Source organism: Brassica napus, chromosome C5 (assembly GCF_020379485.1).
Source record: "Brassica napus cultivar Da-Ae chromosome C5, Da-Ae, whole genome shotgun sequence".
Lineage (NCBI taxonomy): Eukaryota > Viridiplantae > Streptophyta > Magnoliopsida > Brassicales > Brassicaceae > Brassica > Brassica napus.
In genome coordinates, this window is record NC_063448.1 from 13,911,829 (window position 1) to 13,925,997 (window position 14,169).

Consider the following 14,169-nt stretch of genomic DNA (forward strand, 5'->3'; position numbering starts at 1 on the left):
TTCGGACTGAAGTGTCGATCGATATCGGATGGAAGGTGTCGGTCGACGGAAGAGTGTCTTCGGTCGATGGTGGAAAGCGAGTGTCGGTCGACGATATTGGTGTCGGGGTCGACGGTGGTTGACAAGAATCGATCGATGAACTTGTCTTGTTATCGATCGATGAGAAACGTTTTCCTTTGCGGATTGAACGCTCCAAGCTTGCAGGATCTGATGAGAATAGCAGTTGAGTTTCCTTGTTACTTCTGGTACTGCTGGACATGTACTTGAAAAGCCAAGAAAAAATATTTTGTGTCAGAAAGTTGTTTTAAGGAGAAACCTAGACTAAACAAGATTAAATCTATAAGGTGATCAAAGCTCACTGGCAACGATGCCAAATTTGATATCACTCAAATTACCCTAAGGAGTGAATTACTCGCTCAAATAAGAGGTTCAGTTGTAGTACTTAGGGATCGAATCCACTAAGAGCTAGGAAACCTAATAAATCTAATCAGAATTGTTAAGCTAGGTGGTTTAATGATTTTAATGTAAAGTTGCAGTTGTTGAGCAAATAATTGCTCGATTGATTGGTTGAGGTTTTGGTGCTTAAAAGGAAATAGCTAGACTTATGGTTTTTATTTAGAAAATTTGGAATTATAATCCTATAGATGCCTAACAAGTTGTATGCATGATATTGTAGAGCTCAACACTTATAAACGAACCACTTGGGTCTCGCTTTCTAGATTCGTCTATTGACCAGTGTCGATCGAAGATTCTATATGAATATCGTCGATCGATGCACTATTTGAAACGTCGACCGATTATTCTATTTGAATATCGATCGACGTTATTGGTCAAACGTTAATTCACGGGTTTAATATGCTCACTAAGCTCACTAGATCAACTCTCGCCTTACTCTAGCAAGTCTTAGCTCAATTAGAATGGTTTCAGGATGAGATGAAAGCTATCGCTTATATCTAACAATCCTAGGGCAAGTTCTAGGTAGCCAATCTAGAATTATGCATTAATGACAATCCTAAAGATTAATATCACAACTTAGCAATCTATAGTTGGGGCTAATTCCTCATAACCTATTTAAACCCTAAAATCTAACAAGAGAACTACTCAGACATGGCCAATCAATTCATAACAGCAATAAGGTATGAAAACTGCATTAGAATAATAGATAGATATTAATGGAGTTCCAATCACAAATAACTTTGGATCTTCTCTCCAATCTACTAAAGATCCTAGAAACCTTTTCTGTGAAAAACAATAAAACAAGAAAGCACAGTTTTCCTAACATGTTGGCAAAACTTATATAATTAGGTTAAAACTCGTCAGGGGTAATCTTGTAAATTGGTGAAGACTTGGGCTCTAAGTTGGCTGAAACCAAACGGGCTTTCTGCACGTTTCTCTGTCGATCGATGTCAAGATGTGAACATCGATCGATTCTTCCTCTTCAATGTCGACCGATGGTCGAGCTCGATGGTCATCTCGGGTGCTTACTCCAAATATCTTCAAAATGCTCCAAAATCATTATTTTCCTCCAAATCACTTCTGATCCTATAAATATTCTAAATAGACTCTATAATATAATATTTAGTAGTTAAAACACTTATAAACCATGGATAAAAATGGGTCAAATCCATGGTCTATCACTTATTTCCACTAGTAGGACTGACTGATCTCTTTCTAGCCTTATGCGTTTTGCATTTCTCTTGCAGATGTCCAAACTTCTTACATAACTCGCATTTCATGGGGAGCCATGGATAAATCACCTCAATCATTGTCTCTTTCCCGTTAGAAAACCCATAGATGATTTTTCTTGGCAGCGGCTTTGTAAGATCCACTTTGACGTACAACTTGGCAACCTTAAAGTTTTCTTTATGCTCAGTTTCCGGGTACAGAGATACGGGTTTCCCCACTTTCGTAGCCAGTCTGCTCAGACTTTCCTTATTGAATAGAAGATAGAGAACATTCATGAGTTCCACCGGGACAACAGCCTGCGTTAACGGAGCCTCATCCGGAGTGAAATCAGGAGACCACGGAGCCACAAACATAGGAAATCCAGCAACGTTCCAACATGTACGAGATAGCAGGAACTCCCTGGTTTTGGTGTTTGTGACCTTCAATAGAAATTCTCCTTCGTCCACGTTATGGACAAAGATTCCCGGACCATTCCTTGCCCAAAGAGCATTAACTACTCCGATAATCCGACCCATGGCTGGCCAATCTCCATGGAATCTAGCATATATGAACTCCTTAAACTCCTCCTTCGCGGCCGCAATATTATCGTCTGAAATCAATACAAACGGGGATCCTGAAACGTGCTCCGACGGAGTTCCGATCTCCTCTAGCTCAGCTGAATCTTTCAAAAGGCTAGCATAATTCTTCGACTCCTTTGTTTTCTCAAGCTACTCCCCTGAAGGTGCCCCCTTTAGGACCAAAGTAGAATGTTTTGGGGTTGAACAATCAACACCTACCTCCTCACCGGTAGTGGGAGTAGAATCCGTCAATATCGAATGGGACACCGACGAAGGAACAGAGGAGCCCGTAACATCGGAAAAAATACGCTCCTGAATGGTAACTTCCACCTCCGAAATACATGGAAGAACAGACTCAATAGCCACCTCAGTGACGATTTCAGCAACGGAGCACTCAGCTCCGGCGATTTGAGACTTCTTCTTCAACAAGTGAACAGAAGCTGGAGGCGTAGAAGCAGCCTGGAGACGAGCCATCTTCGAGGACCCACGAAGGGCGTTGCGACGCTTCTTCTTGGGGGACATAGGGAACAACATAAAGAAAAACGAGGGGGGGGGGGGGGGGGGATTCTCGCCGGATCAGCGTGAAACCGTCCGATGGTTTGCAGCAGATCTAGGGTTACGACAATCACACAATCGCCTTTTTCAGGAGAGAAAAAAAGTCGTCTTGGTTGGCATTCTGCCTTTACTCTTTCCTATCTATTTCCTTTTGTTTCACTATTGGCAGTTTACCAAAATAAAATCGCCTGCATTTTCCTTTTTCTATTAGGTCTCCTTTTGTTAAATACGTTTTTACAAATAAAATATTGCTCAACTTTATCAAATGGACAATTTTGACGTAATAAGATTCTATATGCTTGTTTTTCTTTTCTTTTTTTTTCATTTGTTTTGGATGAATATGAAATTCAATGGAGGTGGTTAATTCTTCGTGCGTTATTGATGCACTATATTGGAGTATTTTGCCAATTATTTACTAGTTTTTTTTTTGGAAAATTGCTTTTTAGGCAAAAAAATATAACTTTGTCATATCAGGTTAATTTCCTTTTTGTACCATCTTTTCCTCTAATACTCTTTAGTAGTTTCCAAAATAAATCAAATGAATAGTTTTATAAACAAAAAAAAATCAAAAAAGAGTAACTACTCATGAAATACTTATATCAACTTATTGGTATTTTTTTCCAGTTCTAAAAATGTTTAAATCACAATTTCATATTTTGTTCTACAAAAAGTAGAATTGACATTCTATACACTAGAAAATGTAATCCAATTTTTCATTGAATCTAATATGTTTAGAATACGTGATCTACATAAATAATAGTAATCTAAAAATATTTGGAAAACACATTTCACGCTTAACTTATCATTCTAAAATCTGTAGAATCCGAAATCTACACATTACTATAAATCTAAAATATGTATAAATCGGAATCAACACATTAGTATAATCTAAAAGTAGTAGAAATCAATTTCAAACATGTTTACTGTGTTCTACATATAATAGAATACAGATTCTACGTATAAGGATAATCAGTTCCAAAAATATGGGAAGAGAATATTTGAAAATGTTAAGTTTCCTTATATTTATTAAATCATTTTAAAAAAAACAAAATCGTGATTTATAAAATCAATTTTAAATTAAAAAAAAACATCGATTTAGAAACTTCTTCTCACCTCATCTTCTTCTCCCCTTTGTTCTTCAAGGAGAAGAGAAAAATGGGTTTGATTGATTAGAAATCGAGCTTTAAGAGTTCAGCTCGTGTTTATTCGGTTCAAATCAAATGGGAATTAAACCGGACTTAACTGACGAAAACCCGGAAATCGATTTGGAAGACTTACCTGGGCACAGAATCGATCGATCCCGAAGAAGCGACCGATCGATCAAAATGGGATCGAGCTTCTACGGTCGATTGACCTGGGCTTGGTTGATTAGCATATGTTCCGCATATTTTCGTTGTTATGGATATATTTATCAGGATCGAACGGTTTCTTACAGGATCGATCGATCCCTTTGAGAAAAAAAAACTTCGAACTCTAGGTTTTTTTGGGGATTTTTAATATATTTTTTTAATTATTTTAGTTGAAAATTATATGTTAATATTTAACAATTGTTTTATTAATTTTAATTTCAAATTTTTAATTGAAATTAAAGGAAGTATTGCCATTTTGAAAATATTTAGACTAATAGAACATAAAGTATATGCGATTAGTTTAATAGAACATAGTTATCATTTTTTGGACTAAAAAAACAAATTTTCCTTTTTTTCACATTGTTTCTTTCTTTTTTTACGTAGGCCGAATCATTTTGAAGGACTGGTTCGGTCTTTTTTTTCCGGCAAACGGCTATTCTATTACTCAAACTTGAGGTGGTCTGGGAAGCCAGACCGGAATAGAAAAACCAATAAAACATAAGGATCTATGAAACGAACGTGCATTCCTAGCTAACGAATCTGCAATCTCATTCTGCGTCCTTGGAAAGTAACTGATCTTGAAGTCCGAAAAACATAACCGAAGAGTTTGAATGATTTCCAGCTCAGTTGAGAAGTTGGGCCAATCTTGTGGTTGTTCTATCATTGCAATCAGGTCCTTGCAGTCCGTCCCAAACCTCTGACAGGTCGAGTGTTGTATCATACTCTCCATTGCCCACTTTAGCGCTTCCAGTTCCGAGTGTAGCGGTGTCTCTCTTCTCCGCAAGTTCCTTGACCCCATGAGCTGTATCTTCCCCATTGTATCCTTCCAAACCCATCCCATTCCACTAAACTGAGCTGTGGAGGTCCATGAACCATCCACCATACAAATATTACCCAAGCTTAAGGCTTGTGTTTCTTCATCAGTCTGTACATGTGGTGGAGTCGGTACAGTGTCTCTTGCATTATACCAAGCTTGACACTCACCCTCTGCACACCTAACTAGTTCCAATGGATCTCTGTCTATGCCTCTCAACAGCTTATCATTCCTAGCTTTCCAAATGTACCAAATTATCCAAGGATAAGGATCTCTATCATCATCTGGCTTCAGAATACCATTCTTTCTCCAAAAAAGGTAGTCCATATTAGCATAAATACTTGGTACAGGGAAAATTTCAGAATTCGACGGCGTTGATGATAATTCTCATGCTTGTAAGGCCGGTGGGCACTCGAAGATAACATGAGTAACGGTCTCTTCTGGTGCTCCACATCTTGGGCAGTAATTGTCACAGCGCATATTGCGGCGTACCAGATTCTTTGTTACAGCAACCTGTCCTGATATTAATTGCCATATAAGATGACAGATCTTTTGTGGCGCATTCACCTTCCAAGCAAAGGCTTGAAGTTTTGGAATGGTTCGGTCTAGGATTGGGGATTAATATCGTTTTATGAATTTGAATATGTCGCTAATTAGCGAGGTACGTCGTCAACAACACAATCATGTTTATTTCATCACTGTTAGTGCAACATTAAATTATAGTATTATAATTTGTATTAGCGATCAATAATATTAAAATAATTTTGCCCTTTAGGGCAAGTTTATCGGGGGTGATTAGGGAGTTTTTTAGGGGAGGAGATCCCACAAAAACACAAAAGTCGGTGACAAAAAGCCCAGGTTAAGGATCGATTTTTGTTGGGGTTTTGTACTGTTTGCGGATCCCACTAACACGTGGTGACCCGCGATTGGTGCATTTTTTTTTAATAAAAAAAAAGTAAAAAAATTCAAGAAACCCATTAAAGATTTTATGGGATAAACATGGTCTTAGAAGGTTTTAGTGTGTTCATTGTTACTTTTGATGGTAACAAAAAAAAAAAATTGGTATCATCCATTGCCGACACAATAACTGTAAGAACAAGCATATACCTATTAAGTATGTATTAACTATCGGACTGCTATAATTTAAAGAAATTAATATGATTCTTCCAGTCTAATGAGTCCTTGACATTCGTTAATTGTGCTTTAAAATGTAGCCAAGGCCAAAGGTTTTTCGTTTTGTTATATTGCAGTGAATAATATTATTCGTGAACCTACCATTTTTATCTTTAAACAAAAAGGCACTATGAAACAATGATATAATATGTGAAATGCTAATCTATGCGACTGCCCGTTAACCAACGTGAGCCATTAGATGAACACATAAACTGAAAGTTAATCTCCAACCTTCTCGCTTAGATTTTTGACTTTTTATTTATTTCAGTTGCATCACCAACAACGAAATGACTAGTGTCCTATTCGTAAATTTCGGATCTATAACAACATTAGAAGCTGTTTTTTTTTTTGGGTTCTGTATACTGTACGTAACTTGTATCGTATTTTTCCTCTTTTCTTAAAATTAGGGTTTCTCATTGATACTGACTAGAGAGGTCATCATCAGCTTGTTCTGTGAACCTGGGATATACTCTAGGTTCCTTTGCATTTATTTTCTTAGTTTGGTAAAAAATTATAACTAACAGACGTTTTGTACAATAGTCTGGCGTTTCCACATCTTTTTCTTTTCATTTTTCAAAAAAATACAATTTAGAAGATATTTTCTTCACTAAAGAAATTTGAAGGAAAAAGGGGTATTCATTTTTTCAGGTATATGCAATGCTTTTAACCTTCCACTATCAATGGTTTTGCTCCTCTTTTTAATCTGTCACTGGATGTGTGTCTCCCCTCGATCTCCTTTCTGAAGTAGCAGGCCTTTATAGTTTAAATATATACATGGATATTCGGCATTATACGGTCTAAAAACTAAATTTCTAATAACCGTATGTTAGTGTTGATATAATCAGCCAATAATTGTTAGTCTCTGTAAAGTGATTCTATGAAGACGTATACAGCATAAGAATCATTATTCCAAATTTTATAAGTGCCTTGTCTACGAAGTGTAGCAAAAGTTACAATGGCAATGCGCTTGTTATTAGTAAACGAACATATTAGTGGAAACTATTTAAAATCTTATTGTGAGAGACACTTTTGTAACTAGAACTACAGTACTTGGGACTTTTTGAATTCTTCATTCTTTTTTCTTAATTAACTCTATTTACGTTGAAAAACTAGACGCTTTAATATTACTTTATTTTTGGGAAAAAATCTTAAACATTTCTATAAATAGGTTTCTTTGCGGTGCTAAAAAACACATAGCAATGTCGGGTAGTGCTCACCCTATGGACGGTGAAGGAGAGCTTTCGGCGGCGGATATGTCTTCCCCGCGGCAGACAAACACACCGTTTGTCCATAAGGTCGAAGTTCCTCCGAAGCAAAGCCTGTTCAATGAGTTCATGTACACTTTCAAAGAAACTTTCTTCCACGATGATCCTCTTAGGCATTTCAAGGACCAGTCACTGTCCAAGAAGCTCATGCTCGGGCTCCAGTCTGTCTTCCCGGTTTCCGAATGGGGACTAAAGTACAATCTCAAGATGTTTCGTGGAGATTTTATTGCCGGTTTAACCATAGCTAGTCTGTGCATTCCTCAGGTAAATAAGCATTGATTACTTGTCTCACAATAAACTTCCACAAGAATCACATATGTATGAACATGCGTCCGTATTATTTGTTTCAGGATATTGGATATTCAAAGCTCGCAGGTCTCAACCCTAAGTATGGTCTATGTAAGTTAAATCAGTCTCAAATCTCATTTGATGCTCATAATTAAGCCTAGATTACTGTTCGTTGCGTTGTATGTTTTATTTAGATGGAACTACAGTTTTATTGCTTTTTAATCAAAATTTACTATAAGTTGTACAATTTAAAACAAGAGCATAAATAGTAGAATATAATTAAATAACCCAATAACAAAAACACTGAATAAAGTTTCTCTAGAAAAAATCATACTAATTTAGTATATTAATATTAGTAACGTTTTGTTTATAGATCATACTTTTCACACGTTGAAATTGTATAGCAGAACCACTTTTCAGAAACGTTAAAACATGAAAAGTGGATGAACTTATACGCATAGTTTTGTATTAGAAACAATCGTAACCCTGAAAATGGAAGTATAATTTGACATACTTGTTGATAACTTTTTTGGTTTTCTTTTTCAAACTATGTAATAGATTCAAGCTTTGTTCCTCCGTTGGTGTACGCGTTTATGGGAAGCTCAAGGGATATAGCGATCGGACCCGTCGCAGTGGTCTCACTCCTTTTAGGCACTCTCCTTCGTGCTGAGATCGACCCGACCACAAGCCCTAACGAATATCTCCGGCTAGCCTTCACTGCCACGTTCTTCGCAGGTGTCACTCAAGTTACACTCGGATTCTTTAGGTAACTTACTAACCGCACATCACATTCACATCGAAGTTTTTGTATTCTTAGCTTAGATAGATTTTTCTTGATCTAGGTCCCGGTCACGTGCAAAAAAAGTCTAATGAAATATTCGTCTTTAAATATTTTTTTATTAGATTTTACTTTAAAATGTTTAAAACCTTTTGGATCTCAGGATCATCGGCCGTGAGTGAGTATAATTTTTCAATTTTTTCAGATTAGGTTTCTTGATTGATTTCTTATCCCATGCCGCGGTGGTTGGGTTCATGGGCGGAGCAGCCATAACCATAGCCCTTCAACAACTCAAAGGGTTCCTTGGAATCAAGAAGTTCACCAAGAAAACAAGTATCGTCGCGGTTTTTCAATCCGTCTTCAGCTCAGCCCCTCACGGAGTAAAAAATAACTCTGTTTTTAGCACAGTTTCTTTCACTTTCTCCATATCCTCACACGTTTGTCATTGCTTGCAGTGGAATTGGCAGACAATACTCATTAGTATATCGTTCTTGATCTTCCTCCTCGTCTGTAAGTTCATTGTAAGTCTTCAAACCATCCATTGTTGTCTCTCTTTGATTTATGTTTTCTTATCTGATCTCTTGATACAAACAGGGCAAGAAGAGCAAGAAACTGTTTTGGATTCCGGCCGTCGCGCCGTTGCTATCAGTTATTATTTCCACCTTCTTTGTTTACATAACCCGAGCCGACAGGAAAGGTGTTAAAATAGTAAGCACATAACCTTATGTATCTTGACTTTTCAATAAACCCTAAGTTTACTTGTTTTCGCAAGTTTTTTAACTTTGTGTTTTTGAAATTTGATTTTCCTTATATAGGTGAACCATCTCGATAAAGGCATAAACCCTTCTTCGTTGCGTCTAATATATTTCTCCGGCGATTACCTAGCTAAAGGCATCCGCATTGGCGTTGTCTCAGGCATGGTCGCCTTAACAGTATGTATATTTCTTCAGTTCCAAAAATACATAATGTAAATAAATTAATACACAACTATTAAAATATTAAAAAGTTATTTTTATCTAAAAATATTATTAAAATATAAATTAAATTATTCAACTAATTATAAATAAATTAAAAATATTGTTAATTACACAATTTTTAAATAACATATTTTACATATTAAACATCAAAAACCCCTTTTAAACATCTTAAATTTCGAAACAGAGAAACTATTAAACTTAGAAGCAAAGACAAAATTTTCATTATGATTTGTCCGAACAAAGAAACTTATTTAAGAAAAACAGGAAGCTGTAGCGATCGGAAGATCATTTGCAGCAAAGAAAGACTACCAAATCGACGGAAATAAAGAGATGGTAGCATTAGGAGCCATGAACGTGATCGGTTCGATGACTTCTTGCTACGTAGCCACCGGTTCGTTCTCAAGATCAGCTGTGAACTTCGTGGCCGGATGTCAAACAGCAGTTTCCAACATCATAATGTCGATGGTCGTCCTCTTAACGCTTCTCTTCCTCACTCCTCTTTTCAAATACACACCCAACGCGATTCTTGCTGCGATCATCATCAACGCCGTGATTCCTTTGATCGACGTACACGCCGCCGTTTTGATTTTCAAGATTGACAAGCTAGATTTCGTTGCTTGCATGGGAGCTTTCTTAGGTGTCATCTTTGCATCTGTTGAGATTGGTCTTCTCATTTCCGTACGTTTCAAGGAAACACCATATATGTTAATTAATATAACGGTTTCATTTTGTAGTTTTCTTAGCTGATCATGTGTGTGTGTCTTAGGTGGGCATATCTTTTGCTAAGATACTCTTGCAAGTTACAAGACCTAGGACAGCGATTCTAGGAAAGATTCCGAGGACTTCGGTTTACCGGAATATCCATCAGTATCCTGAAGCGACTATGGTTCCCGGAGTGATGATAATTCGTGTTGACTCGGCTATTTACTTCTCTAATTCTAATTACGTTAGAGAAAGGTAAGAGACGGTTACTTGGTTCGCAAGAATCATTTTCAACAACCTTATTTTTTGTTTTTTGAAATATATAGGATTCAAAGGTGGTTGATAGATGAAGAAGAGAAAGTGAAAGCTGTTAGCTTACCTAATATCCAGTTTCTGATCATCGAAATGTCACGTACTAAACCAACTCTATATATTTTTTATCTTCTATAGAATGTATATTTCTTTACATATATTATAGATCACTAACTAAGAGCGTGGTGAGCACATGATTTACAGCCAATTAATGATGTTCTATTTTACGTTCTTCAGCTGTCACAGACATCGATACTAGTGGTATTCACGCCTTAGAAGACTTATACAAATCTCTCCAGAAGAGAGACATTCAGGTACACACCATAAAACCATATAGCTTTTTTTTTTTTTTTGAAACAACATAAAACCATATAGCTAAACCGCAAAGATTACAAAGAAGTTTTATAATTGACCTTTTTTGTTTTTTTTCGTGTGGAAATACAGTTGGTTCTAGCGAATCCAGGACCGTTGGTAATAGATAAGCTACACGTCTCTAACTTCGCAGACATGTTGGGATACGACAAAATATTTCTGACGGTGGCTGAAGCCGTTAATTCTTGCTGTCCCAAACAATCTGACGAGGTCTGAAACGGTGAAGAATCTTGATGATGAAGCAAAAAAGTTTAAGTGTTGTATGTTTTATAGACTGAGTTGAGTAGTCATTAGTCAGTGACTTTGCCTTCGATGTTAGCTGTTATCCCCTTATGGCTGGCTATGTGTGACATAGATGTCAAGCGTGTAGGCTACCTATGTGGCCTTTATATTTAGAGCTTTCATTTGTTTTGCTTAAAGAATTTGCAAAATATAGTCATATTCTACTATCATTTTGTGTTACTTTTAACATACTGGAATCAAATATTCAATGGTGTCGGTGGAAAAATCAACTGCAATTCCTATATCACCCGTGAGTACTAAATGAATTTATAATATCTTTCACATGGTTGAGTTGGTGAGAGAGGTTTGCGTTGATGGTTGCTTAGATCACAGATCATTTTTGTACATTTTTTTGTAACTTCTATATCGTTAAATCGTTATTTGATTAACTTGCTAATGTTTGTTTTTCTTTTTAAACATTAACTAGCACACAAATTTATTAAAAACTGTTGATCTAGTCTAGTAAAATCGGTACCCAAACAAACACTGGATTATTGCCAAATTGCTATTGGTAGAAAAACTTTGACAAAACATATATATGTTGGACCCAATTTCAGTCAATTATGTGATTGGACCTAAATAGCCCGGTCCGCACAACTTACAAAAAAGCCCGACTCCGGCTAGCAAGAGGAGATCGATTTCGAGAGCCGGAGACCGCGGAGAAGTGAAGAGAAATCGGGGAGGAACCCACTATAAAAAAGGATCGATGGGAACAAGGAGGCACACGGAGAAAATCCTAGAGAGAGTTACACACACACATCAACCTCATTTCATATCGCTTTAAGTCTTTTTTCTGATCGACCTCGTTTGTAACGTCGGATCTTATTCCTCTTGTTGTATTCGATCTTATTCATCAATAAAATTCATCTCTGCATACTAGAATTTGATTATATCGTTGTGTTCTAAAGATATCGTTGCCCACATCATATTTTCTTCCCCAGATTAAACTTTCATTCACTATAAAATACTTAGCGTAGATTTTAGGATCTAGAGTATATATATTTTAAACTCGTCCCTACAAAATTATGAGTGAGCTAGAAGTGGAATCCCACTTGTGGAGGAACGATGGTCCACAAACCAAAATCCCCATTTGGATTTGGTATACGGTATTAGGACATGTATTTTATTTAATAATGGTTTAGGGGCATCTAGGCGTTAGTTAGACGACCCGATGAACACATGCTATGTTTTGCCATTCCAGATTTAACACAAAAATACATCACCACCGTGCAATAACATCACTACAAAAAAACATAAGTTTAGCGAAGAAATTTAATGATGAAAAGTAATCCTCGTAAGTTTACGTCGACTTTACGAAGAACTTACGAGGAAATATAAAATCAGCGTTATTTCCTCGTAAAATAACGACGAAATGATTTCGTCGTAAAGTCGATGTAATGTCACGTGGCTTTTACGAGGAAATACGCTTTCCTCGTAAACTCGACGTAAATATAGCGTGTACTTTATGAGGAAATATTTTACGTCTACTTAGCGAGGAAAATTTGAATCCACCAACTTTGTAGTTGTAACACGTTTTTTTCGGCCACCTAACTAAATTTCGTCGTAAATTCTTAGGAAAATTACAACTACCAGATTCGAAAATTTTCTATAAATATGGACATTTGAACATCATTTTAAACACACCAACAAGAAAAAAAATGTGAAAGAAAAAAAAAATGTCGGGCTCCGGGAACATTTTTGAGTTGCGGAGGTGGATGTATAGATATGCTAACGGAAGAGTGACGAAAAAATACCTTGCGGGGCTGGAGACATTTATGCATCAAGCAGATTCCACACCGTTCGCCTAAGAAAGTGGTAAGATGTTCTGTCCTTGTCGGAAATGCAACAATTCAAAATTGGCAAATCGTGAAAATGTTTGGAAGCATTTAATAAATAGAGGTTTCACGCCAAATTACTATATTTGGTTTCAACATGGAGAAGATTATAATTATGATCAGAATGAAGCTAGTAGTAGTAATAGCAATTTTCAGGAAGAACGGGTTGATCATCATTTGCATAATGAACATAGTTACCATCAGGAAGAGCAGATGGTAGATTATGATAGGGTTCATGATATGGTAGCTGATGCATTTGTAGCTCATGATGAAGATGAAGAACCTAATATAGATGCAAAAAAGTTTTATGAAATGTTAAATGCGGCGAATCAGCCACTTTACAGTGGTTGTAGAGAAGGTCTCTCTAAATTGTCGTTGGCTGCTAGAATGATGAATATTAAAACTGATCACAATCTACCTGAAAGTTGCATGAATGAATGGGCATACTTGTTTAAAGAGTATTTGCCAGAAGACAATGTGTCTTTTGATTCTTATTATGAGATTCAGAAACTGGTTTATAGTCTTGGGTTGCCTTCGGAGATGATAGATGTTTGCATCGACAATTGCATGATCTACTGGGGAGATGATGAGAAGTTAGAAGAATGTCGATTCTGCAAGAAGCCATAATTTAAGCCGCAAGGACGGGGACGTAATAAGGTACCGTACCAAAGGATGTGGTACCTACCAATTACAGACAGACTGGAAAGATTGTACTAATCAGAGCAGACTGCTGAAAAGATTAGATGGCATGCCGAGCATACTCAGACGGATGGTGAGATGACTCATCCATCAGATGCAAGAGCCTGGAAACATTTTAACAAAGTACATTCGGATTTCGCTAGCAATAGCCGGAATGTGTGTCTCGGATTATGCACATAAAGATTTAGTCAATTCAGAATGTCAGGGAGACAATATTCATTGTGGCCAGTCTTTCTTACGCCATACAACTTGCTACCGAAAATGTGCATGCAACGGGAGTTTCTATTCTTGGCCATATTAATACCTGGTCCGAACCATCCAAAAGGTCTCTGGATGTTTTCCTACAACCACTGATAAAAGAGTTGAAGGATTTGTGGTCAACAGGGGTGAGGACGTATGACTGCTCAACGAAGACGAATTTTATGATGCGAGCGATGCTTTTGTGGACCATAAGTGACTTTTCTGCCTATGGGATGTTGTCTGGATTGACTACACATGGGAGATTAGCTTGTCCATATTGTAATG

The 14,169-nt window shown here is 36.9% G+C and overlaps 1 protein-coding gene across 1 annotated transcript; it reads left to right on the top strand.

Moving 5' to 3' along the window:
• Positions 1-6,036: 6,036 nt before the first annotated feature.
• On the top strand, positions 6,037-12,892 carry LOC106399672 (sulfate transporter 1.3-like). Its single transcript, XM_048756823.1, has 12 exons — positions 6,037-7,663; positions 7,750-7,798; positions 8,246-8,453; positions 8,671-8,845; positions 8,921-8,986; positions 9,060-9,173; positions 9,281-9,397; positions 9,707-10,120; positions 10,209-10,399; positions 10,471-10,556; positions 10,694-10,770; positions 10,901-12,892. Exons 1-12 carry the CDS (start codon positions 7,334-7,336, stop codon positions 11,042-11,044), a joined length of 1,971 nt encoding a protein of 656 aa, XP_048612780.1. The 5' UTR covers positions 6,037-7,333; the 3' UTR covers positions 11,045-12,892.
• The last annotated feature ends 1,277 nt before the right edge of the window (positions 12,893-14,169 follow it).